Source organism: Lithobates pipiens, unplaced genomic scaffold (genome assembly GCF_037356315.1).
Source record: "Lithobates pipiens isolate NorthernLeopardFrog02 unplaced genomic scaffold, aLitPip1_a1.2 Scaffold_16, whole genome shotgun sequence".
NCBI lineage: Eukaryota > Metazoa > Chordata > Amphibia > Anura > Ranidae > Lithobates > Lithobates pipiens.
In genome coordinates, this window is record NW_027507748.1 from 350,109,238 (window position 1) to 350,134,980 (window position 25,743).

The 25,743-nt window shown below is 42.2% G+C and overlaps 1 protein-coding gene across 1 annotated transcript in view; it reads right to left on the bottom strand.

Annotated features, from left to right (window-relative positions):
* Positions 1–1,646: 1,646 nt before the first annotated feature.
* The window catches only part of LOC143982842 (blood group Rh(D) polypeptide-like), a 67,844-nt gene continuing 43,747 nt past the window's right edge, over positions 1,647–25,743 (bottom strand). The window contains exons 4-10 of the mRNA XM_077481890.1: positions 25,212–25,365; positions 18,008–18,174; positions 14,716–14,853; positions 12,519–12,649; positions 10,399–10,478; positions 9,539–9,612; positions 1,647–5,891 (exon numbers count right to left, since the gene is read on the bottom strand). Coding sequence (XP_077338016.1) covers positions 5,865–5,891; positions 9,539–9,612; positions 10,399–10,478; positions 12,519–12,649; positions 14,716–14,853; positions 18,008–18,174; positions 25,212–25,365 — 771 coding nt within the window. The 3' untranslated portion in view covers positions 1,647–5,864. The remainder of the gene's footprint in view (positions 5,892–9,538; positions 9,613–10,398; positions 10,479–12,518; positions 12,650–14,715; positions 14,854–18,007; positions 18,175–25,211; positions 25,366–25,743) is intronic.

Sequence of the window (25,743 nt, forward strand, 5' to 3'; positions counted from 1 at the left end):
TCACTGGTGAAAGGGTTAACTAGGGGGCAATCAGGGGGCTTTATGCGGTAGTATATGGGGGTCCCTAGCGCTATAAAAAGCTGCGGCGAACCTAAATACCTACCTGCCTAACTAGCGTCACCTGTGACACTAATACGGCGATCAGAAAAATGATCGCTTATTAGGCTGGGTTCACACTGGAGCGATGCGGAAACGCCGCGAATCCGCGGCGGGTTCCCGCATCGCATGCCTCCCGGCGGCAGTTCACACTGCCCTATGCGAACTGCTGGGAGTGTCAGTGAAATGTTACTGACACCCCCAGATCAGTTCGCATATCGCAGTGCGATCTGCAAACTCGGATCGCATGGTGTGAACACCCATGCGATCCGATTCTGCTGCGGGCCAAAAAAAGGGTCCCGTGCGAATTTGCGGCGGGTGCGGCGGGTGTGGCGGGTGCGGCGGGTGCGGCGAATGGCTGAACTCGAATCGCACAGAGATCGGATGTGATTTGCACTGCAGTGCGGTGCGAATCACATTCGTTCTCATAAACCGCTGCAATGTGAACCCAGCCTTAGTGACACTGGCGACGGGGGGTGATCACGGGGTTAAACCTTTATTGGGGGGGTTAGGGGGGTACATTAGAACTAAAGGGGGCTAACCCTAACTGCCCTAACAGTTATTACAGTCACAAATGACACCAATGCAAAAAAAAAAAAAAAAAAAAAAAAAATGACATTGGTGTCACTGTGACTGGGGGGCAGGGGTAATTGGGGGGGTGATCGGGGGGTAAAGGGGGGGTGTGAGTGTGCCTGGCATGTTCTACTGTGTGTGGGATGTGTTGGTGCAACTCACTGATCCGCTCTCCTCCGTGTCGGAACGAAAAATACCGACACGGAGGAGAGAATACATCACTTCCTCTCCTGTGTTTACATTACAGGAGAGGAAGTGATGTCACCGGGGATTTCCATTCGTCGGGAGCGATCGCGAGGGGGTGGCCATGAATGAATGGCCGTCCCCTCGTCCGGGATCGCTCCCGAACGAAAACCGACCGCCGCAGGCACCGGGCGGGGGCCCGATCGGGCCCCCGACCCGCGGGAGGCAAAGCACGTACATGTACGTGCTTATGCCTGCCCGTGCCATTCTGATGACGTACATCGGCGTGAGGCGGTCGGCAAGTGGTTAATAATTGGACACTTACCTGTCCCAGGGTCCAGCGATGCGGGAGATCGAAGCCCCGCTCATTCCCCCCTCCGCTCAACGGTGCCGGCATTCGAACTGTGGGCAACCGACTGTGGCTTCACAGCCAGGCACCTACTGCGCATGCACGAGCGGTGCTGCGCGCTGTGATTGGCCGCACAGTCATCTGGGACCTGTCACGTGTCCCAGATGACTGACAGGAGGGAGGGGGCAAAGCTGAGCCCTTCCTGTGCAGAGGGGAAGTGACATTAAGAACCCAGGCACTGAAGGAGGCAGACTACGAGGGACCCCCTAGAAACAGGCATTTAGAGGTGAATTTAAAAAAAAATCCAAATTTTTTTTTTATATAGAAATTTTGATGATTTTTTTTTTTTTATATGCAACACCACTTTAAGTGAGTATGGTTTCCTTGGTTGCAATAAATCATTTTGTGTATTTACCCTTTTTAAATAATCATGGTTGGATGCAGATTTCATGGTAATATTGTTTACTTAATGTATAAATTACAGTAATGTAATATCCTTCTTTTTTTTTCTAACAAAACTGACACTTTGCAAAGTGAGAAGATATAGTGCTCTGGCGCCCCTGCTGCTGTTTTTTAGTATTGCATCTTTAAAAGCAGTGAACATAGTAAATGCATTTGAATTTGAACTACAGGCAACTATTTCAAATACAATTAAATGTATCATTAAATGCAACTATCTTACTGAATTATGCTCCTGTAATTCCCCACAAAAGAGCCCTCAGATTGGGAGAGGGAGTGTCATTACCACAAGCCGATAAGGCTCTCCTGCAGTGCACAATAAGGGCCGGTTCACACAGCAGGCGAGGCGAGGCGACTCCGACTTGCCTCGCCGCGACCTGCCGCGGCCTCAGCGGCGACTTGCAAATGACTTCTGTATAGAAGTCAATGCAAGTCGCCCCGAGGTCGCCCAAAAGTAGTACAGGAACCTTTTTTCTGAGTCGGAGCGACTCGAGTCGCTCCTCTCAGAACGGTTCCATTGTACAGAACGGGGGCGACTTGCGAGAGCGAGGCGAGGCGAGTCGTGTCGCCTCGCATCGCCCGCTGTGTGAACGCAGAGAGGTGAACTCAAATCTGTTGTTGCTTCTTCATTTTACACTGAGCAGATTAGTGGTGTGATCTTAACAAATGTACTAACACCGCAATAAAGCTCAACGCCAGGCTATGGAATCAAACAATTGGTAAGAATTTTAGATGATTAAGACACTTTGATAACTTCGTGCAACTAAAAAACAAAATATTGAAAATAAGCTTTGTTGATTCGTGAAGATAACTAAAACACAAATGTACATCTTAAAATATGGAAATAGTATGAATGAAAGTTTATCTAAACCCAAGAACAATAATGAAATATATCACAGCTTACCAGTCCTTAGATTTGGTGGCTGTTTTAGTTTCTTCTTTTTTATTATTTTTTTTTTTTTTTTTAGGCTTTTTGATCCCCTGCTGATTTTGTATGTTTGCCCACTGACAAAGAAATGATCAGTCTATTATTTTAATGGCAGGTTTATTTTAACAGTTACAGACAGAATAACAACAAAATCCAGAAAATCACATTTCAAAAAAAGTTATAAATTTTTTTTTTTAGTGAGTGAAATAAGTAGCGTATTTATCAGTGTATAACACGCACACCAATTTTAGGAGGGAAGTTTAAGGGGAAAAAATTTTTAATAAAGGAATTTGAAGCAAAATTAGGGTCACAGCTCATCAATGCACCCTGCTCAGTCCCCATCTGCAGCCTCTAAATTTCCCATCAATGCATCCTGCTCAGTCCCCATCTGCAGCCTCTAAATTTCCCATCAATGCACCCTGCTCAGTCCCCATCTGCAGCCTCTAAATTTCCCATCAATGCACCCTGCTCAGTCCCCATCTGTAGCTTCTAAATTTCCCATCAATGCACCCTGCTCAGTCCCCATCTGTAGCTTCTAAATTTCCCATCAATGCACCCTGCTCAGTCCTCATCTGCAGCTTCTAAATTTCCCATCAATGCACCCTGCTCAGTCCTCATCTGCAGCCTCTAAATTTCCCATCAATGCACCCTGCTCAGTCCCCATCTGCATCCTCTAAATTTCCCATCAATGCACCCTGCTCAGTGCCCATCTACAGCCATTAAATTGACCAAGAATGCAGCCTGTGCAGTGCTCATCTGCAGCCTCACCTTTCCCATCATTGCAGCCTTGCCAGTGTTGGATTATCCATGCTGTCTCCAAGGGAAGAGGAGGAGCGAGCTCTTCTGAATTACACAGAGCCGCAATCTCCTGTGTACCTGGCCCTCTGTCACTAACAGCCACGTCTCCTGGCCCTGCTGATATGATAGACAGAACAGTGGCCCAATGCGGGGCCAGGAGGCATGGCTGTGACAGAGCGCCGGGTACACAGGCGATTGCGGCTCTATGTAATTCAGCGCCACTCACTCCTCTTCCCTCAGAGACAGCAGGGATCAGTGTATAACACGCACCCACAATTTTCCCCTGTTTTTAAGGGGAACAAAAATGTGTGTTATACGCTGATAAATACGGTATTTCACCCCTTCGCAAAACATGACTTGGTGGCAAAACCCTTGTTGGCAATCAGAGGTCAGACATTTCTTATAGTTGGCCACCAGGTTTGCACACATCTCAGGAGGGATTTTTCCCACTACTGTTTGCAGATCCTAAGTCTTTAAGGTTTCAAAGCTGATGTTTGGTAACTCAAACCTTCACCTTCCTCCACATGTTTTCTATGGGATTAAGGTCTGGAGACTGGCATGCCTCTTCCACCAAACACCGGGAGTTGAGTTGATGCCAAAGAGCTTGATTTTGGTCTCATCTGACTACAGCACTTTCACCCAGTTCTCCTCTGAATCATTCATTCATTCATTAGAAAACTTCAGATGGGCCTGTACATGCCCTTTCTTGAGCAGGGGGACCTTGCGGGCGCTGCAGGGTTTCAGTCCTTCACAGAGTAGTTTGTTAGCAGTTGTTTTCTTGGTGACTATGGTCCCAGCTGCCTTGAGATCATTGACAAGATTCTCCCATGTAGTTCTAGGCCAGGGGTACCAAACTCAGATTCATTGGGGGCTGCATCTGCAGAATGGTTGCCCTCAAAGGGCCGGTTGTATCTGTAGGGCAGAGGTTATGATTGCGCTATGTACAGAGTGCAGGGGTCAGGATTGCGCTACGTACAGAGTGCAGGGGTCAGGATTGTGCTACGTACAGAGGTCAGGATTGCTCGACGAAGAGTGCAGGGGTCAGCATTGCGCTACGTACAGCGTGGACGGGTCAGGAGTGGACTATGCAGTGTGTAAAATCTAATTTCCACCCCTCCTCCTTGGTTCTAACCTTCGCACCCATCACTCTCCTTCCATCCCCCCACCTCTGCACACATCTGCCTTCACCTGCCCCCCCCCCCCCCCAAGTTTCCTCACATCTGCACTCTCTCCTACCTTCCTACCTGGCCCAGCTCTGGTTCCTCCCCATATAAGCAGCTCCCTCCCTTTGTATTGGGCTATAAGTTAGTACCTCCCTGTAGGGCGGATCTCTTTGTTCAGTATCAGTACTAAATAAGCAGCACAATACTCTCTCTTCATAAAACACAAGTGTGTAAAAAGCCCACCCTTAGGACGCAGCCTGCTGGATGAAAAAAAAAATGACAGAGCTGTCAGTCAGCAATCACTGGAGGGACTGGGGAGGCAAGAGAGCAGAGACAGAGACAGAGTGGCGGTGGAGGCGGAGACAGAGCAGCATCGGAGGCAGAGACAGAGAGATGGTGGATGCAAAGCTGAGGCAGGGGTGGAGACAGAGCGGAGGCGGAGACAGAGTGCAGGGGATGTTCACTCTTATTGTCAGAGACCGGCCGCACATGTGCTAATAAAAAGCCGCACCGCTCGCGGGACTGGGGAGGATGTTTTCCCTAGTTGCCTTGGATACCTGAAGAGAAAAAGAGGTAGCGGCCGGAGGCTGCTGTGCGGGCCACATGACAAGGCCTGGCAGGCCAGATTTGGCCCGCGGCCCTTGTGTTTGCCACCTGTGTTCTAGGCTGATTCCTCGCCATTGTCATGATCATTGAAACTCCACAAGGTGAGATGTTGCATGGACCCACAGATCGAGGGAGATTGACTGTTATTTTGTGTTTCTTCCATTTGCAAATAATTGCATCAACTGCTTGGTGAGGGTCTTGTAACCCACTCCAGCCTTGGATCTTGTCCCTGGCATCCTTGAACAGCTCTTTGGTCTTGGCCATGGTGGAGAGATTGGAATCTTATCTCTCACTGTTAAAATAAACCTACCATTAAAACTATAGACTGATCATTTCTTTGTCAGTGGGCAAACGTACAAAATCAGCAGGGATCAAATACTTTTTTTCCCTCACTGTATGTGCATCGGTCGTTCTGGTAATCTGGTACCTGGTCAAAAACTATTGATGCCAGAGACATCCTTCATATTTCCCTTAGGATAAGTTTACTTTAAACTTTTTACAAGATTCTATTTATAGCAGGGCTTCAGTACAAGTGACATTACCCTTGTACATGGCACATCAATGCAAAACAGAATTAAAATAACAAAAATGGAAATAGAATTGTATTGAACTGTCCATTTTTACACCCAGTGGGATATAGCTAAAGGCTTCAGACACTTAAAAAAGCAAAACAAAAAACAGCTCTGTATTCATCTGCTGTCCATATGTGTTAAAGATGGTAGTCCACATTAGGAAACTGTAAGCAAAAGCAAAGATACATGTATTATCATAGGAGTATTACATACATAGTTTATGCTTATATACAGATAAACAATTTCACATTATTCATGGTACTGAGATGAGTATCACCACTTCAGTCCCACAGCCTTTGCCACTTACTATAGGATCAGAATTATTTTTGTTTTACCAAATATATACCAGCCTAACATATTAGGTGTATCCTACCTAACATGTTAGGCTGCTTTCACAATGAGGTGCTTGAAAACTGCCCACAAAATGGCAGGAGCTTATGCAGCACTTTTGAGGCGCTTTTGTGGTGCTTTTGAGGTGTTAGTGGTGTGCATTTTTGAAGGTCATGTGACTCAAAAGAACCATTTTGAGGCGCTTTTGAAGCGCTTTTCGTGTGCTTTTGAGGGGCTTCTTTTAGCGCTTCAAACATGCTCCAAAGATGCTGCTTGCAGGTGTTTTTTCACCGCCCCACCATCGCACTGCCCCAGTGTGAAAGCATTATTGAATTGAATGGAAATTGGTTTTCGTGGGCTTTTCAGGTGCTTTTTTTTTTTAGCGTGAAAGCGGATGAAAAGCGCCTCAGTGGGAAAGGGGTCTTATTGTGTGGCATATAGGGCTTTGTTTTGAATCAGTTGCAGGTCTGCATACACATGGAGACAATAAGACAGGGGTCATTTCACTCAACAAAATCTCTGGTGAACATTTGCCCTATGTCTCAGGTCAGGGTAATGAAAATTTTGCCCAAAACGCAAATTCCTACGCATTTGATATCATCTGTTCTTCGATAGTGCTCCTTCACTTGACATCCACTCAAATTGTTGCTGCCTAGTTCATCTTAAGTTTCTATGCATGTATATGTGTGTATCAGAGACGCAAGTAATCTGCAAGGCAGTGGTTAGGGTAGTGTGTGAAGATCCAGAATTCCAATGGACAGTGGAGCAATGTGCGGGTGACCGGATCATGGTGCACAGTGGAGCAACGTGTGGGGGAGTGTGCAGAGTCTAGATGCACCCATTGCAGATGTGCGGTCGCCATAGTTTTAGCGGTGGAATTTTTCCCATAGATCATCATTGTGATGGAAAAATCCAATTATGAATCCCAAACAGCAGCGACATCTCAGTGAAGTTAAATAATTAGTTACCACAGGATTTCATATTCCTGATATGTATCTGTTGTACCATGTGCTTGTATTAAAAAGTATCTCATTCTCTTTGTATTGCTTCCTTTGTGTGAAATATCTGGTGTTCTTACCAGCCTCCCTGCTTTCCTATTTCAAACTGACCACTCTAGGCAGGAGAGCACATTCATCCCGGTGCTAGTTTTCTGGCTGTGCTGGGAGAACAACTTGCCTGTCCTCCAATGACCAAAGCTTGTGCTGACATCCACCCTAGCTACCCTTAAGTCCCTTATGCAGCTGAGAACAGAGATTTTCTGATCACTATCTCTCTCTCTCTCTCTCTCTCTCTCTATCTATCTATATATAGATAGATTTATATTATTATATATATATATATATATATATATATATATATATATATATATATATATATACACAAACACACATACATATATATTGGGACACCTGCCTTTACACACACATGAACTTTAATGGCATCCCAGTTTTCGTCTGTATGGTTCAATATTGAGTTGCTCACCCGTTGCAGCTATAATAGCATTTTCCTCTTCTGGGAATGCAGTCCACAAGGTTTAGGAGTATGTCTATGGGAATGTTTGACCATTCTTCTAGAAGTGCATATCTGAGGTCAGGCACTGATGTTGAACAAAAACGCCTGGCTCACAGTCTCTGCTCTAATTCATCCCAAATGTGTTATATTGGGTTGAGGTCAGGACTCAAGTTCCTCCACCCCAAACTCATCTCATCCATGTCTGTATGGACCTTGCTTTGTGCACTGGTCAAAACCATTTGGTGGAGGGGGGATTATGGCGTGGGTTTGTTTTTCAGGGGTTGGGCTTGGCCCCTTAGTTTTAGTGGAGGGAACTCTTAAGGCATCGCCATACCAAGACATTTTGGACAACTTTATGCTCCTAACTTTGTGGGAACAGTTTGAGGATGGCCCCTTCCTGTTCCAAAATGACTGTGCACCAGTGCACAAAGCAAGGTCCATAAAGACATGGATGAGCGAGTTTGGGGTGGAGGAACACCTTTGGGACGAATTAGAGCAGAGACTGCGAGCCAGGCCTTCTCATCCAACATCAGTGCCTGACCTTACAAATGTGCTTAGACATTCCCATAGACACACTCCCTAATCTTGTGGACAGCCTTCCCAGAAGAGTTGAAGCTTTTATAACTGCAAAAGGTGGACCAACTCAATATTGAACCCTACAGACTAAGACTGGGATGCCATTAAAGTTAATGTGCGTGTAAAGGCAGTTGTCCCAATACTTTTGACAATATAGTGTATATATATATGTGTGTGTGTGTGTGTGTGTGTGTGTGTGTGTGTGTGTGTGTGTGTGTGTGTGTGTGTGTGTGTGTGTGTGTGTGTGTATATAAAAAAAAAAAATATATATATATATATACAACCCTCAAAAATTCCACTCGCCTGCTCGCATTTTGCGAGTGGATTTTGAGGGCTGGAGAGTTATGGCTGCCTGGGGGGGGCAAGCACTGCCGGTAGCCTGGGGGGGAATAGGAGTCCTTCTTCCAGCGATCGTGAAGAGGAAGAAAGAGCCGCCCGGATGATCAGAATGCAGCGCAGGTAACACAACGATAACAGCTTTCAATTGACATTGCTGTCTTCCCCACCACTCGCTTTCAGATACAGCCCCTCCTCCTGGTCCTGGTATTTTGAAAGACAATCCTGGGACAGGTGATCTGTCAATCAAAGTTCCCTGGCCAGGGGGCGGGGCTGTATATGACGTTGATCGGCAGGAACACAAGGAACACAGCAATTGAAATGAAAGCTGCTATCGCTGTGTCCCCTGCGCTGCGCTCTGATCATCCGGGCGGCTCTCCTTTTCCTCTCCTCCCGTGGACACAGGCTGCATAGTGGACACAGGCTGCATGGCGGGCACAGGCTGCATTGGTGGACACAGGCTGCATTGGTGGACACAGGCTGCATTGGTGGTCACAGGCTGCATTGGTGGGCACAGGCAGCCTGCATTGATGGGCAGAGGCAGGCTGCATTGGTGGGCATGGATAAAGTTGTTGCTGTTGTTAATATTTATTTTTATAACTTAATTCCGCATAAAGCATTTAGGAGCAGAATTATGGGCGGGGTGGTGTTGGGTGGGGCAACTGGTGACGAGTAACCCTTGAGGCCTGGCTAGTAGCTCAGGACTTGAGATTTTGAGCCCTGATATATATATATATATATATATATATATATATATATATATATATATATACACAGTATTTTATTTAAACTTTGGAGGTTCCTTCCATAAAGTTCCTCCAAAGCATTTCCTTATTAATTTTACAGTATTCACTCACATGCAGTATTATTAGCCTGGGCAAAAAATAATCTTTAACATCCTTTGAGTTAGATACAGTATGCCTGTTTTACAAGAAGTAACACGCACAGATAATGCAAGCTAAGCCTACTTTCTCCTTTTCAAATGCTTTGCATAACAAGTTGCAACATTAGGCAACAATAATTTAATGGCATTATAACATTATTGTAAATATCTTACCTCCCAGTATGGCTGATCATGAAAAAAATGCCATTCTTTAGGGGGCTTGAGAAGCTTACATTTTAACAAGAAACCTAATAAAGACATGAGGGAAAAACTGAATTAATATTAGTAGTATTGGCAGTTAGAAGCAAAGTTATATCAGTTGCACAATTCATTAAAGGTAAGGATAAACTAAAAATAGCGCCTGCAAAGAGCCTTTCCTCTCACTCCAGTGTGAAAGCCCGAGTGCTTTTACATATCTATGCCTTCGGATGAAGCTATTTACATATGAATGCCGCTATTTACATAGGAATGCTGGGTATTTACATATAAACACAGGATCTGCAGGTGAGTCATCTGTACACAACAATAGGGCAGAGCTGGGCAGCATTAGTAGCGGCACTTCACACTGAGATATCGGGACACAGCAAGGGACTAAAACTTCAAGGGACAATGGAATTTAAACTGGGATAGTTGGCAAGTATAAGGCAGCTGCTTTGGGCCCCAAAACAATGACAGGGCCCAGGGCAGCTGCCCCTTTTGCCCTGCCTTAAAGACGTCCCTGAACACGGTATGGTTTACCTGTAGCAGTGCATCTTAGATTTTCTTCACAAGGCTACATGTACTTGTCAGTGATTACATACGGGCCTATCTTGTATATCAACAATGAAAACAAAGACGAATACTGTACTAGATCAAACTATTTTACACTTTATTGTTGACTACTGTTTATACTATGGGCTTCAACATATTGTAGGATGATATTTGTTTCCAAACAGCGCACCTAAAAGCAATATTGTTTTTTTCAATTAACATTTTCTTTACATTGTGAAGACAAAAACATTTCAGCTTTTAGTTGTCTGTACCAATACTTGTACCTGTTAGAAGTCCACCAACCAGACTCAACGTCAGCGTTAGGAGTATGCAACCTACCCCGACCAATGCTTGGTAAATGGGACTATGAGGAATAAAAAACAGATGCATATTGACTATAATGCAGGGCAGGCAAGAAATATCAATTTGTGTGAGAAAAGGCTGAACACAGCTACAAACTTCCATTGACCTAAACAATTTTTGGCATATTTACCCCACACCACTTGAAGGCCTGGCCTTTTCTGGCATTTTTTGTTTACAAGTAGTGTTGGGTAATGGTTTGGGCCGAGCAAAAGCTCAGCCCAAACATCGCCTGTTCGCTCGTTTGGCGAACACCCAAATTTGCGGGGCACTTGGTGGGATGTTTGTCCGTCAAGCGCCCCACAGTGCACTGCGTGCTGCACGGTACGTTCTAGGGCCCTAATTGGATGAAGCCTTGTACCTGACCGCCAGTCAGGTACAAGTCTTTGCCAATTGGGGCACAGAGCACTATCAGAGCCCTGATTGGACAATGTGATGATGACTTTGTCCAATCATGGCTCAGTGCTCATAGTCCCGCCCCACACTATATCGCTTTTGCAGTGTGTTGGAGTAGAGATATAGAACAGGGCTCAGGGCTCAGTTTACTACTATCGAGTTAGTGTGTTCACTTATTGAGACTCTGAGTGTGGAGTGTGTCAGTATAGTGTACTGTGAGTATAGTGTGTGTGTATAGTGTAGTGTTAGTGTAGTGCAGTGTTTAACCACTTAAGGACTGGGCCTCTTTTTTAGATGTGTAGTTTACAAGTTCAAAACAGTTTTTTTTGCTAGAAAATTACTTAGAACCCCCAAACATTATACATTTTTTTCGAACACCCTAGAGAATAAAATGGCGGGCGTTTCAATGCTTTCTGTCACACCGTATTTTCGCAGCTCACTTTTTTGGAAAAAAATACACTTTTTTTAATTAAAAAATAAGTCAACAGTAAAGTTAGCCCAATTTTTTTTATATTGTAAAAGATAATGTTACGCTGAGTAAATTGATACCCAACATGTCACACTTCAAAATTGCGCCTACTCGTGGAATGGCGACAAACTTTTACCCTTAAAAATCTCCATAGGCGACATTTAAAAAATTCTACAGGTTGCATGTTTTGTGTTACAAAGGAGGTGTAAGGCTATACCTCACATGTGTGGTTTGAACACAGTTTTTATATGCAGGATGGGGCATGTTTAAAAACATTTTTTTTCTTATTTATTTTACCTTTTATTTCTTATTTTTACACTGTTAAAAAAAGAAAATTTCACTTTTATTCCTATTACAAGTAATGTAAACATCCCTTGTAATAGAAAAAAGCATGACAGGTCCTCTTATTTACACTAAAATGCAAAAAAAAGAAAAATGTCCCTTTAAGAGCTATGGGTGGAAGTGACATTTTGCTCACAACGTTGCTGTGATACCCCACATGTGTGATGCGAACACATTTGTGTGCATGACTTACCTATGTGTTTGCTTCTGTGCGTGAACAATTTTTTAACATTTTTTTTCTTATTTATTTTATTTTTACACTGTCCCTTATTTTTATTTTTTTTATCACTTATATTCCTATTGCAAGGAATGTAAACATCCCTTGTGACATGTGACAGGTCCTCATTATAGAGAGATCTGGGGTCAAAAAATACCCTAAATCTCTTTCACCTTTAAAAACAAAAGAGCAAATTGTCCTCCAAGGCCATAGAGGCGATCAGAGATGATCTGGTCTCTGTTTACCTCTTTGACCAGCCGCACACACCGTTGTAAGCCCGAGAAACACCAGCAAGCGGCGGGAGGGGGGAGGCTGAAAGTTATCCTGAAACGAATGAGCTGCTTGGAACGCTTTCATGAGAAAGGCAGCCGCCGGAAAAAATAAAAAAATAACAGGGTTATGGCTGATAGCTTCAGCCATAACCCCGGTAAACCAATACTAAACCACAAACTGCAACATATATGTATGTATTGCAGTAGGCAAGTGGCTAATGTGATACGCTAGAATATCTAAAATAAAACAAATGCCTAGAATATTTGTCTAAAATTATATAAACATAAAGTGCAATGCAAAAAATTAAAATATTTTTAAAACATCTGTACTATAGATCTTTTACTCACAGTTCAAATCTTCCATAGTCTGCCACCAGAATTAAAAGGGCATAGGCCAGTGCTCCAAGAAGACCAGGCACCCCAAATGTGTAGTTAACACCACATGTGTCATGTACCAACGTAACTACTTTCAGAGTGTCCTGCAAAATAATACATACAGTAGCTTTGGTAAGGTCACATAATGTAGAGAGGTATTCAAGTAGATTATTCACTCCAGTTATGCAGAGAATGCAATATGTTCGTTGTCTTTCAACCTTTTAGTGAAAGCGGAGTTCCACTCATTTGTAAGTTTATTAAAAGTCAGCAGCTACAAAAAGTGTAGCTGCTGACTTTTAATAAACAGACACTCACCTGTACTGTGGTCCAGCGATGCGGCTGTGCGAAACCTAGCGCCTCTCCGCGGCGCCATCATTGAAAATGTAGGCTTTCGCACTAGTGTGAACCCAGCCTAAAAATATAACTGTACATCATATGGTGTATACAGTTACAGTTTGGTTTTGTTTGCAGATTTAGTCTAAAGCCAAGGGGAAAACACACATGACAATAGTGGGTCCAGAATCACTACTGATTCCTAATATTCTATGGCACAATAGTCAGGCCATAGCATTATAGACTATACCTTACATAATGCATGCAGGAAAGATGGCCGACTAAAAATTATCATACAAACAACCATAGTATCCATAATAAAGTCAATAACCATAGGGCTCAGGTCCATTTCTAGACTGTCTACAATGAAGAGCCTATTCGGTGTCAGATACATCCCTTTGTGGCATAAGTTATTTACCTATAATAAATATGATAGGTAGTAAGGAAATTAGACGGGCAATTTATACCCCTAGAAAGCTTGAAGGTGCTTTCTTGGATTTTGGGTTCTCCTATATGGCTAGGCTGTGAAAAAGTTTCATACATGTGGTATCATCATATGCGAGAGAAGTAGCAGAATGTGTTTTGGGGTGTAACTGTAATGCTTATGGTGCGTTAGAAATATATTATTAATTGACAACTTTGTGTAAAAAAAAAAAAAAAATGTCATTGTCTTTCCGTCATTTTCCAAAAAAATTACATTTTTAAAAGACTCAACATGCCTTTTCAGAGAGTGTTTGCTTTAAAAAAAAATGGGGTCATTTTGTGAGTGTTTCTTCTTTTCTGGTGCTCCAGGGCCTTTCAAAATGGGATAGGTAATCAGAAAATTAGATGGGTAATTTATGCTCCTTGGATTTTGAACACCTCTATGCGTCTAAAATGCCTCACACATATGGGCATCCCCCATACTCGGGAGGATTAGCAGAATGTGTGTTGGGGTGTGGTTCTAAGTATTCCTATGCTGTGTGTGAGAATTTTTTTTTTTTAAATTACAACTTTGTGAAAATGTTTATTTAACTTTTTCATTTTTCAAAAAAATTGTGACAGAAAATTCCAAATTAAAAAAAAAATCATCATGCCTCTTACCAAAGGGACATTTGGAGGGTATTTGTACTGTCCTGGCATTTTAGGGCCTCAAGAAGTGAGATAGACAGTCATTACATCCGGATTAATCTGTTTTCAAATTTATATATAACATAGTTTGTAGACTTTCACACGGACTTAAAAATATACACGGATTTGGGTTATTTTTACCAAAGAAAAATAGAATAATTCATTTTGGCCTACATTTATGAAGATTATTTGCAAAAAATGTTAACAGAAACTAAGAAAAAACATTTTTTTTTCTAAATAGTTTTTTGTATTTTTTTGCTTTTATAGCAAAAAATTTAAACCCCAGTGGTGCTTGAATACCACCAACAGAAAGTTCTGTCTCAATCTCAAAAAAATTCTAACAATTTCATTTGGCTACAGTGTTGCATAACTAAGTAATTGTAATTTATAACATGTGACAGCACCAAAAGCTGAAAAAATTGCCTCTGCAGGAAGGGGGTTAAAATATACAGTTTTGAATTGGTTGAACTTGCCATAATTGACCTGAACTATACATGCATTATAGCATGTACTGTGCATTGAAATCAACCAGAACTGCCTATGCTCTCACAATTCAACAACCCTTGTGATGTGACTGCACTCATTCAGCTTTTGCATGACATCCTTTGTATGACAAGCCATTACGATAGTTCATAGCTTTGTTTCTAGAATTAGAAGACTGGCTGTGCCTATTTTAGACAGGGTTTTGGTGTGTGTAATTATTGATGTCATCTCTATATTTGCTTACCTGCAGGTATGTTAGTCCAATCATAGAAATAAGTCCAGCTAGTAGACCTAGGGTCATTGTAATCCATGGATACTGAACCATGTAAGCTGAAAATCCAACTGCCACACCACCAGCCAACATAGCACTGTGGACCTGGATCTGATAAAGCAGTATAATAATAAGGATCAGGAAGACAATTTCCTTTGGAAGTTGACAGAGATTTTATCTATGAAAGTTGCAGTGTAATAACATTTTTACATTTTACTATTTGAATTTATGTTTATTATCATAGCTACATTCCAAATTTCCCATATGAAAAAAATGTTTATACTGCCTTTAAAATTTAAACCTCCTCTCTGAAATGTTTTCTTTATGACAGAGGTTGCTTCACTAATCTTCATTACCTAAGGCCCTCTTCACATGCAGCAACTACAGTGTGCGTTGGTCGTGTGACAAAAGTCGCGCAACAAAATGCCTGTTTCTTTTGACAATAATGGCACCCAAACGTGTGTTACGTTTTTCTGCAATTTTACCTCATACTAGAATCGTGGACAGAATTGCGCAATTCTGCTGGCAATTCTAAAACGCCCAGATTTGAATGGGCAGTAAAATAACAACCCTGCTCGAACCCCAGTAAACATATGCTACAGTATTGCTGCAGTTTAAATTAACCTAGTGTGAAAAATCTGTCAATTATTAAAGGCTAGGAAGAATAACCTGTTAGGATATGAATACGTAGGGTTTAAAGCTGCAGACATTTTCTCCCTAAATTATTAAATATCATGAATAAAGACAAAGCATTGCTACTTTTCCCAAGCAGAAGTAATGCTGAGTTCTTGACGATGGAGGGGTTCAGGCTGTTCAACAGCCACAGAGGGCTACAGAATGACACCATTGACAAAAGTCACTAATGACAAGGCACTTGTCAATTGCATCATCTCTGTAAACATTCTGCAGTCTTCTGTAGATGTGGAACAGCCTGCACCCCTCCATCATCAAGGACTCAATGACAGTACATTGCTTCTGCTGGGGATGAAGAAAAGAAAAAGCAGAAGAAAGAAGAGAAAAAATAGGAGAAAGAAAGAGCAAGAATAAAGTAAGAAGAAAAAGGAAGAAGAAAGAAAGTAAGAAGAAGAAAAAGGAAGAAGAAAGAAAGTAAGAAGAAGAAAAATGAAGAAGAAAGGAAGAGGAAGAAGAAAGAGGAAGAAGAAACAGGAAGAAAAAAAGAGGAAGAAGAATGAAGAAAAAAGGAAGAAGATGAAAGAGGAAAAAGAAAGTAAGAAGAAGAAAAAGGAAGAAGAAATAGGAAGAAGAAACAAGAAAAAAGAGGAAGAAGAAAGGAAGAAGACGAAAGAGGAAGAAGAAAGTAAGAAGAAGAAAAAGGAAGAAGAAAGGAAGAAAAAATAGAAAGAAGACACAGGAAGACGAAAGAGGAAGAAGAAAGTAAGAACAAAAAAAAGGAAGAAGAAAGGAAGAGGAAGAAGAAATAGGAAGAAAAACAGGAAGAAGAAACAGGAAGAAAAAAGGAGAAGAAGAAAGGAAGACGAAAGAGGAAGAAGAAAGTAAGAAGAAGAAAAGAGAAGAAGAAAGAGGAAGAAGAAAGAAAGAGGAAGAAGAAAGGAAGAAGAAGAAAGAGGAAGAAGAAAGAGGAAGAAGAAGAAAAAAAGGAAGAAGAAAGATGTACTATGAAGGAACTATGTGAACCTATGATCTAGGTACAATGTGAAATTTGAACCTACCTACTATAAGTAAATTCATGAAAAAGATGATGCCTTTTATAAGTGCAGTGAACGTTAACTACAGTAATAAAATGGGCACCTTATAGATCTCCTAAAGATAAAAGATGCTCAAAAGTTTAAAATGTTGTAAATACAATGAAAATATGTGAATTTAAAGTGACAAATCTTGTTGCATTAACATTTTTAAAACAAATACATCATTGGAAAATACATTTATATACTTATCATCACTGCCTCATTTAAAGCCAATGTTTTTTCATCTTGCAGGCCTAAAAGCACCACTAGAATCTTCATCATCCAACACAGCTGCTGCATCAGTACCATATTCCTACAGGACTGAAGGCACACACCAGTGACATAGCAGTCTGGGTGGTAGCTACAGTAATCAGGGAGCAAGCCTAAGCATCCAACAAATCTTGAAGTGTCAATGTTAGATTCTAATGGCACCCCTAGCCCTGCAAGAGAATGAAGATATGATTCAACAGAGGAGAAGCATTATACATTTCACTTCCATTGCTGTATGTGTTTCAATGTTTTTATTGTTACTAATAGTGTATGTTATACTCTGCAGCATAGTTAGAATAAAAATAGGAAATGTAACTACTTGCTGACCGCTGCATGCTGATATACATCACATTGGCAGCGGGGGGGGGGATGGGCGTACCTGTATGTCCCCTTTAAGAGGCGGGGATAGGAGGCGCGCGCCTGCCACATACAGCGGGACCGGTGGACTCGAAGGCCGGCGATTGTGTCACGGAGTCTCAGGATGGGGAAGTGCTTATGCAAACAAAGCATTTCCCCATTCTGGTTAGTGTCTTGACAAATCACTGCTCCCTGTCATCGGGAGCGGTGATCAATTTCATGTGACTAGTAGCCCATCCCCCCCACAGTTAGAATCCCTCCCTAGGACACACTTAACCCCTTCATCGCCCCCTAGTGGTTAACCCCTTCACTGCCAGTGTCATTTACACAGTCATCAGTGCATTTTTATAGCACTGATCGCTGTAAAAATGACAATGGCCCCAAAATAGTGTCAAATGTGTCCACCATAATTACGCAGTCCCGATAAAAATCGCAGATCGCCTCCATTACTAATAAAAAAAAATGAAAATAAAAATGCCATAAAACTATCTACCTATTTTGTAGACTTGATAACTTTTGCGCAAACCAATCAATATACGCTTATTGCAATTTTTTTACCAAAAATATGTAGAAGAATACATATTGGCCTAATCTATATCTATATATATTTTTAGGGGATATTTATTATAGCAAAACGTAAAACATAATGTGTTTTTTTTTCTAAATTGACACTTTTTTTTATAGAGCAAAAAATAAAAACCGCAGAGGTGATCAAATACCACCAAAAGAAAGCTCTATTTGTGGGAAAAAAGGGCATCAATTTTGTTTGGGTGCAACGTCGCAGGACCGCGCAATTGTCAGTAAAAGCGACACACTGCATAACCGCAAAAGGCCTTTCATACAGGTTTTATACGGTTATGCATTTGGACTGATAAATATTTTCTATGTTTTTAGGCGCTCTCTTGCCAGGGATAAAAAAAAACTGCACTTACCATTTTAAATTTCCCCTTTTTGTTGAAGAGTGCCGATGCTGCAAATACTACAACGGTGGTAACAGCCAGTGTAAAATAAGTGTTAAAAACAGCATTTTGAATCTGCTTTTGATCTTTCAGCAGCAGAGAATTATATGAAGGCCAAAAAATCCACATAAACATAGCTCCTAGAGGTAAAATATAAAATATATTACTCCAGCAGTAACAAATCACAAGAATAGTTTAATCTTACTTCCCAAGTAGAATGTTCACCTAGGTATTTATCAGTGTGAGCATTAGTGACCTGATATGTAATGAGTAGCTCACATCAATGGCCTAGACTCTAGAGACACCTTGTACTGCAAGTCTGAATTGAAATGGTAGTAAAGTCCGCTTTGTGACTTTTACTTACAAGTAAGCCTATAATAAGGCTTACCTGTAGGTAACATGAATATCTCCTAAATGTGCACCGTTTAGGAGATATTCACACTGGATGCAGCCAGTGACACCACTGGCGCATGTGCTCTGAAGTTCCAGCATACTGCGTCTGGGCGGGGGCCTGGGGGGGACATCATCACTCATATAACCGGAGCCTGCAAACTTAAAAGGAAGATAGGGGGGAAGATGGAAGCCCTGTTAGTGGTAACAGTGTGCTGCTGGAGGGCTTCTTTCTGAGGTAAGTATTTCATAATGTGATAGTATGTGATACATACTAGCACATTAAGTAATTGTCTTACAGGGGAAAGTTTTTTTTTTTTTTTTACTGCTGCATTTTACAACCACTTTAAGCCTGGGTACACACATCAGCATGGAGCGGCTCACAGCAGGGGTCTGGTGTGCCCCTGTTCACCGTTTCAGGTACGATTTCAGCCCAAATTTTAGGCTGAATTCGGACCTGAAATGGACCAGATGACATACAGAACTCTTGTGCAATTAGTTCGGAGATGTGTGAACCGGCTCCATGGAGAGCCGCTCACAATCTCCTGACAATTTCCAATTCGCAATAGTGTGAAGCCAGCCTAAAAGTTGAAATGCTTGATTTTTGAGCAGAGGTTTGTTCATTGTGTGATGGATATACAGTATCTCACAAAAGTGTTTACACTCCTCACATTTTTGTAAATATTTTATTATATCTTTTCATGTGACAACACTAAAGAAATCACACTTTGCTACAATGTAAAATAGTAAATGTACAGCTTGTTTAACAGTGTAAATTTGCTGTCCTCTCAAAATAACTCAACACACAGCCATTAATGTCTAAACCGCTGGCAACAAAAGTGAGCACACCCCTAGGTGAAAATGTCCAAATTGGGCCCAATGTGTCAATATTTTTTGTGGCCATCATTATTTTCTAGCACTGTCTTAACCATCTTGGGCATGAAGTTCACCAGAGATTAACAGGTTGCCACTGGAGTCCTCTTCCATTCCTCTATGATGACATCACGGAGATGGTGGATGTTAGAGACCTTGCGCTCTTCCACCTTCCGTTTGAGGATGCCCCACAGATGCTCAATAGGGTTTAGGTCTGGAGACATGCTTGGCCAGTCCATCACCTTTACCCTCCGCTTCTTTAGCAAGGCAGTGGTCCTCTTGGAGGTGTGTTTGGGTTCATTATCATTTTGGAATACTGCCCTGTGGCCCAGTCTCTGAAGGGAGGGGATCATTCTCTGCTTCAGTATGTCACAGTACATATTGGCATTCATGGTTCTGTATCTCCCCAATGCTGACAGCACTCTTGCAGTCCCAGACCATGACACTCCCACCACCATGCTTGACTGTAGGCAAGACACACTTGTCTTTGTACTCCTCACCTGGTTGCTGCCACACATGCTTAACACCATCTGAACCAAATAAGTTTATCTTGGTCTCATTAGACCACAGGACATGGTTCCAGTAATCCATGTCCTTAGTCTGCTTGTCTTCAGCAAACAGTTTGCAGGCTTTCTTGTGCATCATCTTTAGAAGAGGCTTCCTTCTGGGACAACAGTCATGCATACCAATTTGATGCAGTGTGCGGCGTATGGTCTGAGCACTGATAGGCTGACCCCCCACCCCTTAAACCTCTGCAGCAATGCTGGCAGCACTCATACATCTGTTTCACCTTCTTTGGTCGACTATGGCGAGGCTTGTTCTGAGTGGAACCTGTCCTGTTAAACTGCTGTATGGTCTTGAACACCATGGTGCAGCTTAGTTTCAGGGTCTTGGCAATCTTCTTATAGCCTAGGCCATCTTTATGTAGAGCAACAATTATTTTTTTTCAGATCCTCAGAGAGTTCTTTGTCATGAGGTGCTATCTTGAACTTCCAGTGACCAGTATGAGAGAGTGAGAGCGATAACACCAAATTTAACACACCTGCTCCCCATTAACACCTAAGACCCTGTTACACTAATGAGTCACATGACACCAGGGAGGGAAAATGGCTAATTGGGCCCAATTTGGACATTTTCACTTAGGGGTATACTCACTTTTGTTGCCAGCGGTTTAAACATTAATGGCTGTGTGTTGAGTTATTTTCAGGGGACAGCAAATTTACACTGTTATACAAGCTGTACACTCACTACTTTACATTGTAGCAAAGTGTAATTTCTTCAGTGTTGTCACATGAAAAGATATAATAAAATAACAAAAATATGAAGGGTGTACTCACTTTTGTGAGATACTGTAAGTACATCAACCTATGTTTGTGTATATGCCATACTCTGTGGAAAAATGACTTAAAATGGATATACAGTCAGAAGTTTTTTTTGTTTTTTTAAGTTTAGATAGTGTAGCAAACGTTCAGGATTCCCCTTGTCTTTTTGTCTTGGTGACCACTAACCTCTGCCACCTGGACAGAAAATGGAAAATACAAAATTTTACTGAATAGGAGGGAGAACTTCAAATGAGGACACATGTTTCAGTAACAGTTGTCTAGGGGGACTTGCCCTCATTTTGGAGAGATTTCCTCTTCCTTCCTGTTATGTTTCTGGAAAAAAAAAAATCTCCCCATTGGAACAGAAAAGAGACAAGAGACAGTTTAAACTTTTCCTACTGTACCTAAAATCAAAAATACTTTTGGTTATACTTTATATCTGTCTATACCTACTAAAACATTGTTAAAAATCCTTAGGATGTCAACTGATCATAGATTTACATAACGTGGAATTTTCCCCAAAGTTGAAGTAAATATTTGTTCAGAGCTGTATTTAGATGTTTTGCTTCTCTAAACATGTACAAATGATAACACCAATTTTTTTGTCATTCAGACCTACTGTATCTCTGCTTGACACAAGGAAATTACCCCTAGAGTGAAGCATGGTGGTGACAGCATCATGCTTTGGGGCTGTTTTTCTTCAGCTGAGGCCTTAGTCAAGGTAGAGGGAATTATGAACAGTTCCAAATACCAGTCAATATTGGCACAAAACCTTCAGACTTCTGCCAGAAAGCTCAGCATCTTTCAGCATGACAACGACCCAAGGCATACATCCAAATCAACCACGGAATGGCTTCACCAGAAGAAGGTTCAAGTTTTGGAATGGCCCAGCCAGAGCCCTACCTGAATCCCATTGAAAATCTGTGGGGTGATCTGAAGAGGGCTGTGCACAGGAGATGCCCTCGCAATCTGACAGATTTGGAATGTTTCTGCAAAGAAGAGTGGGCAAATATTGCCAAGCCAAGATGTGCCATGCTGATTGACTCATACCCAAAAAGACTGAGTTCTGTAATAAAATCAAAAGGTGCTTCAACAAAGTATTAGTTTAACCACTTGCTTACTGGGCACTTAAACCCCCCCTCAGTCCCAGACCAATTTTCAGCTTTCAGCGCTGATGCACTTTGAATGACAATTGCGCGGGCATACAACACTGTACCCAAATGAAATTTTTATCATTTTTTTCCCACAAATAGAGCTTTCTTTTGGTGGTATTTAATTACAGCTGGTAGTTTTATTTTTTGGTAAACAAACAAAAAAAGATGCAAAAAAAAAAAAAAATCATGTTTAATAGTTTGTTATAAAATTTTGCAAACAGGTAATTTTTCTCCTTCATTGAAGTGCGCTGATGAGGCGGCACTGATGGGCTGCACTGGTGGGCACTGATAGGCTGCATTGGTGGGCACTGATAGGCTGCACTGGTGGGCACTGATAGGCATAGTTAAGGCGGCACTAATAGGCACAGATAAGGCGGCACCGATGGGCACAGATAAGGCGGCACTGATGGGCAAAGATGGGCACAGATAAGATGGCACGGATGGGTGGCACAGATCGATGGCACGGATGGGTGGCACAGATCGGTGGCACGGATGGGTGGCACTAAGGGGCACTGATAGGTACCACTGATAGATGGGACTGATGGGCACTGATAGGTGGCTCTGATAGGTGGCACTGCTGGGCACTGATGGGCGGCACTGCTGGGCACTGATGGGCACTGGTAGATGACACTGATGGGCACGGATATGTGGCACTGGGGTGCAGCACCTTTGTTGAGGCAGATTGTGGGCACTGCTGGGTGGCACTGTGGGCACTGCTGGGTGGCACTGCTGGGTGGCACTGTGGGCACTGCTGGGTGGCACTATGGGCACTGACGGGGGCACTTATTTTTTAATCATCTTTAGTGATGAGGGGGCAGGTGGGCACTGGCAGGGGGCAGGTGGGCACTGGCAGGGCTGGCCGTGATCGGGACTGATGTCCCGATCATGGCCGCTGGTGATCGGCTCTTTTTTTCTCTCCTTGCGCTGTCAGCGCGAGGAGGAATAATAGCCGATTACCGGCTCCGTTATATCACATGATCAGCTGTCATTGGCTGACAGCTGATCACGTGATAAGGGGTCGGGATCGACCCCTTGCTCTGATCGGTGATCAGGCGAGTCTCATAGACTCGCCGATCACAGAACGCGCCGCGCACGCCCCTCAGGGGGCGCGCAGGCCGCTCGTGCACGGGACTGCGTCAATAGACGTAGTCCCGGCAAAGGAGATCCGCTCTGTAGCCGTCATTCGGCTATAGCGCGGGTCTCAAGTGGTTAAGGGTGTGCACACTTATACAACCATATTATTTTAGTTTTTTATTTTGACTTCCCTCCACCTAAAAGATTTCAGTTTGTTGTTGAATTGAGTTGTACAGTCTATATCTCACATTAAAGGTGGAAAAAGTTCTGAAATTATTAATCTTTGTCTCCTTTTTTTTACATTACAGAAACCTGACATTTTAATAGGGGTGTGTAGACTTTTTATATCCATTGTAAGTACTGAATATATTTTTTTTCTCTGTAATCTGCCCTTCTTGCTTGGAATTCAAGTGGTTGTAAACCCTTACATATACCCAGTGAAGTGACTGGCCTCGGGTGATACACAAAGATGAAACAAATCCTCATATGCATGCCTGTTTATCTACAGTCTTTTCTCTACATTCGTTGAAAATGTTGAATTTTTAGGCTTGTCTGAGAGTTTAGAAAAAATGGGACAGAGAGCTAAAGTTTACAATCTGGTAGAGCTCAGTGAGGAGAGCTCAGTCAGCTGACTGGAGGGAGGAGAGACACACCCCCTCCACACAGCACACAGGGACAGAGCTGAGGCTGTCAATCTGGTGGAGTTCCCTCCCCTGTCACCATTTTCCTCTCTGTGTCAGGAAAATTTGTCAAAGTAACTAATGCTGATAGCAGAAGAATGAAGCAGCAGACAGAAATGACACTTAGTTCTCTGGATTGAGACAAGTACACATTATAGAGGGATATGCTTTGTTCATATTTTATGTCTGAGGTTTACAACCACATTCATGATTCTTTTTAATCTCTGTCCTTTATTTGGTTCAGTAACAGTTTTTGGACCCCTGCTGAAAAAGTGTTTATTTGTGACCTGGGAACTTTAGAAGATCAGAATTCCTAAAAATGGGGGCAAAGTGGTTGGAAGGGCTATATACGCTGCTATGAATGGTGGGCATGGCAAAATTGAGCTAACCAAAGCAAGGGCTTAAACGTGAGCTTGTTTACAGAGTATGAAAGTATACAAAGTATGAAGCATACATCATGCAGGAGTCTAGGTTGGATACTGTCTTTATAAAGTGTAGGGGCCTTGGGTGGGTAGTGTACATATTGCAGAAATCAGGTGTGTAATGACAAAGTGTTGAGGTGTGAGTAATGCAGAGTGCAAGGGTCAGGGGCATGTAACATATATAGTTTAGGAGTCAGATGTATCTACAGCCCAGTGCACAGCTCCCTCTGATTCATTTCACTACCACCCCTCTTGTGTATAGCATAGCAGTATCACCTATGCACTACATACACACTGCATACACATGCATAGAACATGTTCTGCCCCACTTTTATGTATGTTTTCTGTCTTGTAATGAACTGCATCAGGTTATTATTATTTTCTAGTATGCCAACATTAAATGGCAGTTTTGGACTACTACAATTAATTAACTCTGATTTTGGCTTCTCCCTCTGTCTGTCCCTCCTGTTTAGTTCTAGTTAGTTCGGCCCTTGCTAGACACTCCTCATTTATTCCATGTTTCAGTGTTAATTATTTGCAAAGATGGGGATTAGGAAAGTCATTGTCTTCTCACACTTTAAAAGACTGACAAAGCATCATCTATACTGCAATTAACTGAAGTAAAATTGTTTTGGATTCAAATAATGTCTTATTGGAGAGTTAAAGGAGTTGTAAAGGCAGAAGTTTTTTTTACCTTCTATGCATTAAGGTAAAAACCCTTCTGTGTGTAGAAGCCTCCCCCTAATACTTACCTGAGCCCTATCTCTGTCCATTGATGTCCACGAGTCCCTCGGCCATCCGAGACTCTCCCTCCTGATTGGCTGAGACACAGCAGCGGCGCCATTGACTCCCACGGTTGTTAATCAGTCAGTTAGCCAATCAGGAGAGAGAGGGTGTGGGGCCGAATGGCAGCTCTGTGTCTGAATAGACACATGGAGTGTCCCCATGGCAAGCTTTTTGCTGTGGGGGCACTCGACAGGAGTGACAAAAGCTCCAAAGTGGGATCCGAGAAGAGGAAGATCCAGGCTGCCCTGTGCAAAACCATCTACACAGAGGAGGTAAGTATAACATGTTTGTTATTACAATCACTTTAAGCTGCCTATGGATGGTGTCAATTGAACAGGTGCCCATACTGTCCAGACAGACTTGGTCTACTGAGGTATGTCAATGCATAAAGCTGCATTTGTAACAACAGAACACAACACACATACACATACTGTACATGCAACAAACATACACACTGAATAAACATATATACTTACCGAGCATAGAAAACAGTTCAGAGGTAGTTTCAGGTTTTTCATATTGCTTGCTAGCCTCATTGCCAAGTAATGGTGGAACCAGTGACCATGACACTGCCAATCCAAAGTATGCTCCAAAAATATGAGCATACATCATGCTAATATGATTGTTCATCTGCAATTTAACAGAATATGGCTTTAGATACGTTAGTATTCACAAACACAAGTTGTACAATCACAACAGGATGTTATTATTTGTTTCGGAAAGATGAGACTCTTCTCTGATTATTATTTTACCTATGCACATCAACTAAACAATGAGGAAAAAGCAAATGTAGGCCCCAACATTTCCTTAACAGTCAGGGAAGCATTTTTTGTTAATCCAGTTTTTTAGTTTTCTTTTATGCATCAACCTAGGTAAATCTAATAGATGCATATGGGTCTATTTACAAAGGATTAACTGTGTGATTCATGTTTGCTGGGCATTTGTCTATCTGTATTTTACAGCATTCGCTTATCATTTTTAAAGAAGATTCACCATATTTCATCTATT